The 13,545-nt window shown below is 35.6% G+C and overlaps 1 protein-coding gene across 2 annotated transcripts in view; it reads right to left on the reverse strand.

Annotated features, from left to right (window-relative positions):
* LOC132706803 (transmembrane protein 145-like) overlaps positions 1-13,545 on the reverse strand; it is a 39,520-nt gene that overhangs the window by 25,781 nt on the left and 194 nt on the right. For both annotated transcript variants that reach the window (XM_060678351.1, XM_060678350.1), the window contains exons 2-5: positions 13,360-13,509; positions 13,128-13,311; positions 8,862-9,061; positions 291-467 (exon numbers count right to left, since the gene is read on the reverse strand). In XM_060678351.1, coding sequence (XP_060534334.1) covers positions 291-467; positions 8,862-9,061; positions 13,128-13,311; positions 13,360-13,509 — 711 coding nt within the window. The remainder of the gene's footprint in view (positions 1-290; positions 468-8,861; positions 9,062-13,127; positions 13,312-13,359; positions 13,510-13,545) is intronic.

Here is a 13,545-nt window from a genome sequence, read left to right on the forward strand (position 1 = left end):
TATTTGTATGAGTAATCCATTTAATATGCGGACTTATATGTATTTACAACGATATTATCGACTCTAGGACTGCTATACGATTCTCGGCAATGCTGTACCGTTTTGTCCCACTTGAAATGCATTGCCCATGCTACCCGCACTGTATTATGTGTGACTTGGACTATAGTCTCTATAGTTTAGAGAGTACCATTTCTTTAGAATCACCCTGAATAAGCTTTGACTTATAAAAAATATAGTATATAATTATCCAAAAAAAAAACAATGACTATTTTCTTCACGATGAAAAGTACCTTGGTCCCGTTACAGTTGCTGATGGCGATGAACCACCACCTTTCCCTAGCGCTCCGGAATTTCCGGGCGTTATGACACGATACCGTCCGGCCTGTTCTGATGACGGACACAGGAGATTTCACCGGAACGTATCGTCTCCTCCTCGGACGCTCATCGTACGCGGTTACGTTGGACCCCTAAGAAATGAAAAATTTTTCCTCAAACCACAGAAGCCTCGACAAGCTCTGACTCATAGACAACACCAATTTTCCGATGCGAGTTTTGACTTTTCGAAGCAGCATTGGAACGTTTGTGACGTGATTTGTGTTTTAATTATTTCCTACTTACTTTTTTCTTTATTATTTTATATATGTACTAGCTGAACCGGCAGATGCCGTACTGCCTCAATCGATAAATAAAAGACACAAACTTTTGTATAATCTTAAAACAAACAAAACGATTCCGTATTTAATAAAAAAAAAACCTTTTTGAACGAAGCATATTATTATTTTCGACACATCATGTAACTTACAAAACAGAGTTTTCCTAAAATACTGGCTATTTATGAGGTATAAATTTGATATTGACAGGCACGCACTGTTATGATACAGTATGTTAATCAAGCTTTCTCATAAACTATTTTTCTTGTACAATTGTCCATGCGCGAAACAAGGAAACTTCAAGTTGATTCCGCAAACTTCTAACCACTGTCCTTGCGATTTATTTATGGTCATCGCAAATGCCAGTCGTGCTGGAAATTGTAAGCGTTTAAAATCGAATGGAAACATCGGTATCCGCGGGATCAAGACATCCTCTCTTTTCTTTTATGATTATTGCCTCAATGACGTTGTCCACCAGCTTTTTCACAGTCTTGGTCCATTGCAAAGTCGAGGTTTGTTTATATTACGCAGCATGATGACAACTGAACCTACTTTTAACTGCAAATTGTGAGGTGGTAATCCAGACAATTTCATTGAATTTAAAAGTTCCGTGGTACAGTTAGTTGACTACGTCATCCTGGTTCATAACAGTGTCGACTGATTTGAATGAAACCAACTGTCATGGAAGAAAATTGAGATTCTCGTCATCTTTAGTTTTCGCCGCCAATATCACTCGTTCACCCAGAAAATTATGAATAATCAAAGCCAAGCTGAATAAGCTCCCCTTTTGAGTCTGCGATGTGACAGAAATCTGTGGGTAATGTAATGAATCTGATCCAGGTGTCCACTGCAACTTTATTATTTTCATTTGCAGTTTCATCTTGTTGCAAAAAATACTCGCATGTTGTAAATTGGAGTGTCTTTACATACTGCCACAAATTCTATGATTTTAGTCATGCAAATCTCTCTGATCTCTGTGACGAAAATCACCTGACAACAGAAGCATGGCCCCACCAAAAATATTGTGGTTGTCACGAAGATGTTTCAACGTTCACACACTCAACACTCACCAGATAGCGAAGTTCTCACATAGCAATACGATTATTTTCCTGATCTCTTCGCACATTTGATTTGGACTGCGACTATCTAAGTCAGGTCGTCTTCTTCTGGGTATCGTAAATTGTAAATAATCAAAATGTCAAATGTTCAGCACTTTTATTGAGTTTCGGAACTCGGCGGCAATAAACTGAAAATTGACTCTTTGAAGTTGGGAATACCCTTATATTTCTTAGTCAACAGTGAGTATTATTGAATGTTGAAACGTTTTTATGGGAAAAAGAAGAGGGCTGTTTTTAGGGTTTTCCCGGCAATTATTAACATTTTTCTCACCTTTTAAACCTTTTTTAAACCTCCACGAACATTTCAAGACCAAGATAAGATAAATCCGTTCGATATTGCACTTTCTCTACGGCGTACTTTGGAGATTTCTTCTTAAGGATTAAGAAGTTTGTAAGAAACTCTTTCTCTTAGAATATAATTCAACACAGCATTTCTTTAGCATTGTTTCGATGTGAATAGAGATTTTGTACGTTACAATAGCCTGGACCGATCCAATCAATTTGAAATTGAAGAGTGGAAGTAACAAAGGTGATTTGAGGTGAAATTGAGTTATTCCCAGAGAAAAGTATTAAGCGATATGCTGCGTCATTTCAAGAACGCAATCGTGGCACTGCCGAAGTTCTATCGATTTATTTTTATTGAAGACTTTGCAAAACTTTCATTTCACCGACCAAGAATGGACACTTTTCATACCTCGATGGATACGATCGACTGGATTGGGAAGTTCATGCAAATATCGGCACAAGTAGAGAAGCTAAATCACAACTGGAGCTTCATCAAACAAAAGCTGACGGAGCTGGGGAACTTCTAAAATAGTCTTTTCTTCCAGGTCTTATCCATGGACCTCGAATGGGTAATGTTTTTTTTCTGTTTAATGGCATTAAGGTGTGAATGACATTTCTTCCTGTTAAATAGGATCTATAGTCCTCTGGTGTGATAGCGGTCATAACTTTATACCTTGTGACAGGGATTTTGCGTTGATAGAAAAACGCAAAAGAGTCATGAAATCCTTGATGCCAGACGATCTGGTCAACGTCATTCACTCGGCAAGGTACAACCCACCATTTGGAGTGATCATTATGGCCAATTTTGAATTTTGCGATAAAAAGAGACCTGCAGACCTAATTCTAAACACTTCAATGCTTCAAATCATTAAAGCAGTCATAATCAGATCGACACAAACTGTATTTTCTCAATCGCAAAAACGAACTTAAACCAATCTTCTGAAGAAGTATAAAACTATGAAAGATTTGCTAAATACAAAACTATTAGGATTTACGAGGGTCACTTGAAAAGGTTCCAAACCCACCCTGAAGATAACGGACCTAATTGCTAAAAGCTAGCATCGTAGTTGTACACCTCTTGATAGTTATGGTCTGTTCATAGATATAAGAAAGTGATCAGTTGCTTTTGAATGGGATTATCCAAGGGTAACATACAATGCAACAAGATTATTACCTAAAGTTTCGGAATTTAAATTCAGGTAAAATTGTGGTCCGTAATAGAAAATAATTTTATAGCTACCTGTGTCTAATATTCTTTGGTTTGGTATACTACTTAGTTTAAGTTTATTAGTAATCATTTTTATTTCGTCTGTAATACACCGTGTGTTGAATCGTGTGCGAATTATGCAAAATATGTGCGAGTCTAATGTATCTCAGGAGATGCTCCCGCCCAACTATAGAAAACACTATTCTATTGAGACTAAGGAAGTTATAAACAATATTTATTTGACTCTCATTGAACGTGGTGCCAGCAAGCAAGCATCTTTAGAAGAAACGGCCACATTGACGAAAAATCCAACATCAACTGTATGGAAAATTGTGAATAATCCCATTTCAGCGAGGAAAAAAAGAAGACATTTTGTCGAGTGTAGATGAAAGTGATCAAGATATAATACAGTGTAAAATTTACCAGTTACCATGAAGACACCACCGCACAAAAGGAATACGTCTGTGATAATTATGCAAAAAATCTAGCACATACAGTTTTAACGCTTCCACCTTACCACTGTATATTTAATCCCATTGAACATGTTTAGCACCAACTGAAATATGCCATTCGTCGTAACAATGTTTTTCCCCGTGTTAAGTCCAACGTCCTCAAAACTTATAGAAACCGAAATTTTTAACAGCCCTCCACAAAGTTGAGCAAATTCTGTTAAACAGATATAAAAAGCAGAACAATCGTATATCCATATTGCAAATAATATAGAAGAAATAATAATTAGAACATATAGCGATAGTGATACTGATATATTATGTGAATAATTTTAAGTAATTTAAGTAGGTAATGAAAATAATTTGTAATTTTATTTTAGATTTAAACATAAATACATACATAAATAAGTAAATTTGGTTTAGTATCTTTCCTAACAAAACCCCAAATACTTAAATTCTAAGCAAAGTACGGACCTGTTCGGCCATATTTCATTCTTACAGCTTGCCCGGGTCTTTCCTTAATTCGTATCAGTTAGTCACTTTCTTATATCTATGAACAGACTTTACCCCATTTTCAGCCGTTTTGGTTAGTGGCTTTTAGTTGAGAGTAGTTTGAGTGAGTCGATGTAAGTGTTTTAATGAAAATGGAAAAAAATGGGTACAGAGTTGGTATAAAATATTTGTTTTTGAAAGGCAATATGCCTAGGCAAATTAAAGTTGAGTTGGATTCTGTATATGAGTACTCTGCACGGTCATATACCACAGTGAAATTTTGGACAATTGGATTTAAACGTGGTCAAGAGATGAACGTCCAAAAACTGTAACTAGCGACGATAATATTGCTAAAGTTCATCAAATGGTGTTAAACGACAAAAACGTGTTTGAATGAACATTGCCAATGCTCTTTTAGCGCAGTTTAGGTGCAATAAATCCCAGTTTTGGCTGCGATTACTTAATATAGATGAAACTGGGATACACCATTATACGCCAGAATCAAAAATACAGTCAATACAGTGGACTGCGAAGGGGGAACCGACCCCGAAAAAAGCAAAACCTATTTTTCCGGCTGCGAAAGTGATGGTGACTGATTTTTGGGATAGCCATGGGGTCGTCTTAATCGATTACCTCCAAAAAGGAAAAACCGTTGCAAGAGGATACTGTGCATCACCCGGAAATTGGATTGTTCCTTTATCTGGGAAGTTAATTTTAAAAAACAAATTGGTGCTTTTTTTTTAAATTATCAGGACCAGTTTGATTTTACGACGAAGGCACTATTAAAGTTCTTGGAGGGTGTGGTCGAGAGCTTTAACGCTGCACAGTGTTATAACGCTTTGCAATTTCGCCAAGGCCTTCGGTTATGTGTGCCATGAAAAAATTTGAACAATATAGTATGTGGGGTGTGTTTCTCGAATGTTTCAAAGGCGAAAAGAAACCGGCTTCGTTTAAGTGTGATATTTTGACGTAAAAACGATTTATTCAATTAACACTTTCACAGACACTTTTTTTTTAAATGCTCTTTTTTATCTACAAAATGAAAGATACAGTGTACGTCATAAACTGGATTAAAAATACCGCAAACGAAAATGTATTTTTTAGGAATTCGACCTGTCCGAGCAGTAGAGGAAACAGTGTCCACCGTAATTCCTTTTTTCTACCCCCTTCTGTAAAATACCTAATTATACAGGGTGCGGCAAAATGATAGGTACTATTTGGGATGTTAATAAAAACCAAACTACATAAAGCAAACATTTTTTTCAAATTATTTTTGAAATGTACATTTTATGCCATTTAGGAACGTTATTTTTTAAAGGTGATGTCTTTTAAATGACGGCCATTATTGTCGATGCACTGTTGTAGGTTCTCGCCGAAGCGCATCATTACTCGATGGACCATTTCTTGGGGAATTGGGGCAATTTCTTGTCTTTGTCTTATGGCTGCCTTTAATTCTCCCAAAGTCCGCGGACGACGTGTGAAAACTCTCGCTTTCGGGTAACCCCAAAGAAAAAAGTCGCAAGGCGACAAATCAGGCGAACGTGGCGGCCAGTCAAGATCACCCCGGACATTTCGGGGATATTACGCACGGATTTGGGATCAATCGGAGGTTTTGAATAGTTTGAAAATACCCCGACTATTTTAAAACTTGTGGATTATTTTAGTCGAGAAAGCGAGGGAACCGCTTTTACTCTTAAACGCTGTGTACAATGAAAGAGCAATTTAAATTTTTTAAAACTTTTACCGATGCATTAGATATTTCTCGAAGATCGATGCAAAAGCTTGTTTCTGGAGGCATCAAAACCGATCATGAACAAAAAGTTAAAGTACACGAGTGTAGCATACAAACACGAATTGATGCAATGTACGCAGCACATATTAATGTGAAACATTCTTTTTTTCCAAATGAATCATTCGAAATTTTATATAACCCCTTCATGGTTTTTGAATCAAAAAAATTCATCCATTTTAATAATTACTTTTCGTCCCTTATGAGAGAACATGTCACTGTAGAATCGCTACGCAAAAATTTAGAAAAAATCGAAGGTATTGATATTTCACATGGAACATTCATTGATGGATTAAAAAGGTTAAAATTTTGTTGTAAAAAGTATTTCAAGCTGGAAATATCTAATGGAACAATCATGAATTACTCATAAACGACTGAAATTTTTGAGAGAATACATGAAAAATCAGAATTTTGAGCGAAACTTGTAATGAAGCGTGTAGAAAAAGCTGGCACGACGATCCTCAAAAAGTATGGTGAAAGACTTTGTTATACAATTTTACATACGGGTTCTAAAAATGGCTTTGTGGAAAATTTTGAATATTTCTTTTTTATGCTAACCTATGCTTTTTTGCTAACCTATGAGCAGACATAAAAGTTTTGCATGAACCAGATTCGGGAGAAGATATTTTTCCGACGATGACTAGCCGCTCATTTGTCCTTTGCGTTATGGGTTTTCGTTGTTTTTGTTGTTGAAGCATTGGGAGTTTTTCAACAATAAACTTACCTAATTGATATTTGTTTTCTCCCATATATTTGATGCGTTTTACTTTGTCTGTTGGTATAAATAAGCTACTGAACCAAGTTGCCATAATCTAATTATAACAAAATAATAATATATAAACATGAAATAAACAGTTGACCTAGCCAGAATTTGCATAGAGCTAAAGATTGACAATTATATATGAAATGTCAAAAATCCCCTTCGATTCGACTTGTGCAAACAAATGTATTCAAAGACAAACGTAAAAAATTGAGTTTTTTTCCCTTTTTCTCGAAAACGATAAGTTTTATCGTGAATATAGGTCACACAAAAGTAACAGATCATACAATTCTCTACAAAAATTGTTCAGACACATTTTTTCTCACGACTCACCATTCATGAGACATCGCGGTTTCAACTATTAAAAAATTCATATTTTACATAACATGTATAAATAAAAATAAGAAACTATGGACATTTTGGTCATAACAGTACGATTGTATTTGATAGTTATACTAATCATATGAAAAATATTAAAGCTGCAGAACAACGTCGCCAAACTACAAAAGCATATTCATCTTTTGATATCATTTTCGATCGATCTATGAAAGTTCCAACAAACCAACAACAATTTCTTGCAAATACTCACAATAAGTCTCGCTTCATTTCAATGTTTTATTTTTTTATTTTATGAATTTACAGAGGCTGGAATTTCAATAAAACAAGCTGATAATGATGCTCATATCCTAATTATTGAAACAGCAATAGAACAATCTAAAAGCTGAAATACAACCGTCGTTGTTGGGGAAGATGTTGATTTGTTGATACTACTGACTTCACGGACTCAACATGAAAAAATTCTGAAACCTGGGAAAGCTTAAGTACAATCAACATCACAAATTCTGACTGCATATTCAAAATATCCAGGTCATATTTTATTTTTTAAATGTCCGAAAAACATGATTTCATTGATTGCGCAGAAGTATTAACAAACATTGACTCTTCTCCACACGACACAGTTCCAAATGGAATTCGTTTTGTTCTTGCAATGTATGGCGCTCCAAAAAAAATGATTGCATAGATAAATATAGATATTTGAAGTTTGTAAAATCTGCATGGAACAATAAAAGAATCAACAGTAATTATCTGGAGCCAATTCAAACTCTACTTCCGCCTGCTGTAGAAAAGCTGTTCAATACTATTTTCCGTAAGACGGGTTGTAGTGGCTGTCAAAAAGTGGGATTATTTTGTTCGCCAGTTAATTGTCACGGCATGACTTGCTCCAATATTGAATCAAGTTCACCAAAAGAAATTATTTATGATTCTAATGAAGAGACAATTAATGCATCCCTTTTCTTAAAACAGCAAACAGAGATTCTGTAAGAAGAAGAAAACGAAGATGAAGTGGAAGCATCTATTGTAACAACATTTAGAAGAAAACCTATTCCGTTTTGAAAATTATCAATATTACCATACTTTCAATCAATAGGATACGATTTGATCAAATTTTCTTCATTACAATAGACCGTAAAGTATTCCTACTGGGTAAACCACTTTTAAAAAATGCGTCAAATACATTACCACAAAGGTGGTGCGGAAATGTGTGCATATTATGTAAATAATGAATTTTCTAATAGTTGAAACCGCGATATTTCACAAATGGTGGGTCGTGAGAAAAAAAGTGCCTGAACAATTTTTGTAGAGAATTGTATGATCTATAACATTTGTCTGACCTACTTTCGCGATAAAACTTATCATTTCGAGAAAAATGGAAAACGTTTGACCTTGAATAAAAGTTTTTGTACAAGTCGAGTCGAAGGGGATTTTTGACATTTCATGTATAAGGATATATTTAACGTCTCTGTTAATTTTCAGCTCTATAAGAATTTTGCCTAAATTTTGGTTATTTTTGTCTATTTTGAATGGATTATAGTAGGTTCTACCACTTTATAATCTAATGATTAACGTCCACACTGCAATTTACGTACCTACTTTAAACTAATGAATTAATTAAAATTGGAAGGCATCTGAAAATGGTTGCAATATAGTTAAGACATAAGTGTACACGTGACGTAACTGCAACACTGCTCCGACTGGAGTTTATAATTTACGCTAAATATTCAAAAATAGTCAATAAATTTATTATGTTCTATTTCATTATATCGACTTACCACGGTCGTAGCCGAGTATTCCTCGGTTCCAGCCGTGGTACTAGTGAGATCATTGAAGGTGATGGACGATGGGTATGTCGAATAGTCTAAACTTGAGAAAGTCGAGGACATCGTAGTCCCGGTTGTGTCCGAAACTGTGGTTTGGGGTAGTTCTGTGGTTGTTTTGACGGTAGTAGTGGTGGTGGTTATTTTCACGTGACCTGAAACCTTTTATAGTTTAGCTTATCGAGAGCTTTTCCTGTATTACCTGTATATCAGAAGCGTATCCGCGAAAATGCATATAAATAACATGAACAAGTCAATAATCAAGCGAAAATGTACAGGGTGTCGAGGGGGACTATTGGGATCTCGGAAACCGGAAAAGAAGCTAAGGAAAAGTTGCTCATTTTGATGCTTAATTTAAAACCGTGTCAAAACAAAGAAAATTCCCATTAGTTCCGTAAATATACAGAAACACCGAAAATCAGCAATTTCTTTTCAATTGTTTCCTGGCCTTAATTGATTTTTTTTAAAACAAATAATATTTTCTCGTTGTAACGTTTTCTCTCCTACAAATTGGCATTATCAAGTTTTAAGTATGACGTTTCGGTTTTATGTGCCTATCATCAACTTATTTTTCAAATACAAATCTGCATTTTTTATCTATCATTTCGAAAAAGCAGGTCATTTTGAAAAAATACATGTATCAAACTTATTGATTTAATAAGCAATAACGCCCTAAAATTGACAATAAAGCCGACTGATAATTGGCAAAACGGCAGCAATTTCGACTCAACAAAAACCGACGCAGGAGGAATCCAAAAGTTTTGTAAATAGTATTACAGTAGCCTGTGGAAGTTTCTTACGAAATTAACAAGCCAAACGGAAAATCAGGTCTTTCAAAAGGTTCCAACTTCGTCCTTGCTCCACGTATTATCAAATTGTAATCTCAAACAGCTAATGAAATTCGCTTTGAAACCGCAAAAATCTTTAAAAAATCAAGACCTCCTAAATCTAATATTTCAGAGCCTGAACGCATTGCTCTAAAATCTCTAAAATCTAATCCCGAGATCGTAATCCTAAAAGTGGATAAAGGAAATGCTACGGTGATTATGAACACAAATGAATACCAGGAAGAGATATTCTTACAGGCAGATCATATCGTCAACTTAAAAAAGATCCTACCTCATCTATAGAACGCAACCTTAAATCTGTTATTAAGGCTTCTTCTCTATCAGACTCCCCGATAAAATCTGTCACCCCTTATGACTCTAAAATTCCTCATCTCTATTTTTTGAACAAACGTCGGGAACAGCTATGGGTTCAACATTATCACCAGTTATCCCGAAAATATTTATGGAAGGCTTTGAGAAAAAAGCTCTCCACACCTTCCATCTAAAACCAAAATTATGGAAACGCTACGTCGATGATACTTTTATTTGGCCTCATGGTCAAGCATCCTTAGTAGATTGTCTTAGACATTTAAACTCTATACAACCAAACATACGTTTTACCATCGAATTATAAACTAATAATAACCTCCCATTCTTTGATATTCCAATCAATACAAAATTTGGGTCATTGTGTTTACAGAAAACCTACGCACACAGACCTTAATGCATTGTCACATCACCGTGTCCGGCACAAAAATCATCGGTTATTAACCCTCTTGTTTACAGAGCCCTAAAACTATGTCAGCCCGAGTCACTAAACTTGGAATTAAAACACGTCTCTGCTCTACTCCCTAATAATGTCCACATTAAAGATATTAAGCCTTCCATCACAAAATACACCGCACTACAACCTTCCAATAGCAATGAGGCCGAAAGCAAACCCACACTTGCCACTGTTGTCCTATCTTACACTCAAAACATCACTGACTAAATATCAAAAGTTCTAAACGTCAAAACCAGATTTACCACTCAACAACTTCGATCCGACAAAGACAGAGATACCAGGAGTTTACAACATTCCATGCATTTGGGGAAAAGAATACATTGGAGAGACCGAACGAAAAATTTACAACTAGGCTCAAAGAACATGAAAAAGCTTCAAGACTGAGACAAATAAGCTCATCAGCAGTTACCGAACACAATCACGAAACCGGACATAAAATTTTATTCGATAAAACTAAAATTATTGTATGTAATCAATTCTTCTAACAACGAAAAATCCGAGAGTCTATGGAAATAAGCAACCTATCAATCTTATCCGCGACTCAGGTCTTTACCGGTCACCGATATGGGAACCAGTCATTCGATACCCTGTTTGTGCCCCTCATTTAGCTCCGCCCCACTCAAACAATATATACACCGGACCAGAATAAAATGCGAGCCAGTTTCGGTTAAGCTCTGAAAAAGCCAACAAGATGACTGGCAAAACGTTAGCGTTAACAAAAACTGATGCAGGAGGAAGCTAGAAGTCTTGTAAAAAGTAATAAATCTAAATGTACACAAAATATAAGGCGGCCATGAAACAAAAGCCATTATTATGTCAAAGCTTAGCAAGTTCAGGAGGAATCCAGAAATTTAGAATTAAGAAATTAAGAATCTGAGAAGAACACAATTATTAAGTTAACTAACTAAATTGAGCCATAGTTCATATTACATTTATTTATAGACTTTGTAGTGAAAACGATGTTTTCAGATATGGAACGGTCCCTAAATCAATATCGCCAGCGACTTCAACCGCCTCCAAATTTGCTGAAATTTGGCAGTTTAGATCTCTCTTATTTTTGTTAATAACCTTAGATTAATAATACCTACACCTCAGGGTATCTTTATCTATTTCAGATTCAGAAAAACAGGTGGTATCTTCTTCTAAATTGGCTGGATTCTCAGGCACTGGGAGGGGAGATCCGAGCCATGTCGCACTAGCCTAACTGAATACTTGAGGCTCGGATAAATGATGTTTTCCAAATTTTTTGTATTATATCCGCGAACATTGCACATGCAGAAATAATGGTTATCATGATGTTGGGTCTCTTTATATGATCATCTTCAAATACCTTGCAAACAGTATGTGGCGCCCGAGGTATGTATTGCTCACTAATTGGCGTTAAATAACTTATATTTCAGTAATCAGGAAAAACACTAGACAATAGAGAGAAAAGTTAATGGCATTTAAATCCAAACCATACTCAGATTTATAGTCAGGACCATCCCCATCGTGCTTTTTGTGTGTAGATGAAAACTGTTCTACAAATAAGTTAACAATTTTTCAAAGAAACTTCCGCAGGCTACTGCAATACTATTTACAACACTTCTGGATTCTTCCTGAGTCGGTTATTGTGAAATCGAACTTGCAGGAGGAATCCAGAAGTAATATAAGTAAATAGTAAGTTAACAATTTCTTGACAATTACCACCAATCTCATTCAGCAAATACATGCAATTGGGATATTCTGCTATTTCCACTTTTCCGGCATAAATTTTAATTTTTTTTTCTGAAAAATATTAAAAAATAAAATAAAGATTATATAGCATTTCCATATATTGCTACCTATATTGCCTGCCGATCTTCAGTTATTGAAAGACCGTTATTACGCCTTGCTTTATCAATTATTATCAATATTAATTATCAATAAATAATCATTATCAATATAAACTCAAATAACCGGGAGGAACAAGAAAAGAAGGATGTTAAGCATAAGCTTTGACAAGCTTTCAGACAATATTAAAATATCGCGAAAACGCCGTCTCTCCGCATTGAGGTCACAAGGCAGTAAATAAATATCAAAATAAAACGTGAAAAAAATTCGGGAAAAGAAGACCTTTATATTTGTTTACAAGCTATGTACAATACAATAAGCTCTAACAGCGCTTTTAAAGAAAACACGAAAAGATCGCGAAAACGCAATCTCTTGATGTCACAATACAGTAAATAAATACCTAAAAGCAAGCGCGGAGAAGCTTTTGGAAAAGAAGAAATTTTAATTTATTTACAAGCAAAGCATAAATGAAAAAAATCATTTTTTTTATTTAATATTTTAATTTCTTGACTTTTCGCAGAATTTGCAGGAGGAAATTATGTTTTCGAAAAAAAAAATAACCCGCCTACTACCATATTAAAATCGTTATTTAAAAACAAAACAAAAAATAAACATTTTTAAAGTCGTTTATTTCGAAAACGAAGCGATTTGAGAGATATCAAAATCAATACACGTTGAAAAGGGAACTTTCATATGAACACAAACACGGCCGCCGACAGCACTTAGACGGTTTTGTTTCGTCTTATGTCAAAATATATTCAATCGGATCGGAGTTTTAGGCAAAACGAACGAATTTACCTTTACTCCTGTTTGGTTTTTTTGGTGTTGGTATATTGATGGTATACAAGGGCCTGGGAGTCGTAGGGGGCATCGATGGTCTGAACTGGCAACCGGAAAAATCCCTTGTTGCCGCACTTCTCGCCGTTAAGTTGACGATTTGGTTCTGCTGCACGTTCAAAACCGACTCCCTCTCCTTGCAGCTCTAAAATTGTCCGTAGTTTAAAGACATCATCGCCGTTGAGGGTTATACCTTCGCGGACTTGTAGACGGCGGGCCATTGGTCGTCCGTATCGTAATACAACAAAAGATTTAAGTCTCCCTGGTCCTCGTTGTACTCTATGACGTATTCAAACTGGCCGTCTTCCGACAAGAAACAAAATCTGGCCAGGAAAGCCCAGTTCTGCGAAATTTGAAATCGCGACAGCGCTCGATCTCA

The sequence above is a fragment of the Cylas formicarius genome, unplaced genomic scaffold (assembly GCF_029955315.1).
Source record: "Cylas formicarius isolate icCylForm1 unplaced genomic scaffold, icCylForm1.1 PGA_scaffold_8__14_contigs__length_24414737, whole genome shotgun sequence".
Classification (NCBI taxonomy): domain Eukaryota; kingdom Metazoa; phylum Arthropoda; class Insecta; order Coleoptera; family Brentidae; genus Cylas; species Cylas formicarius.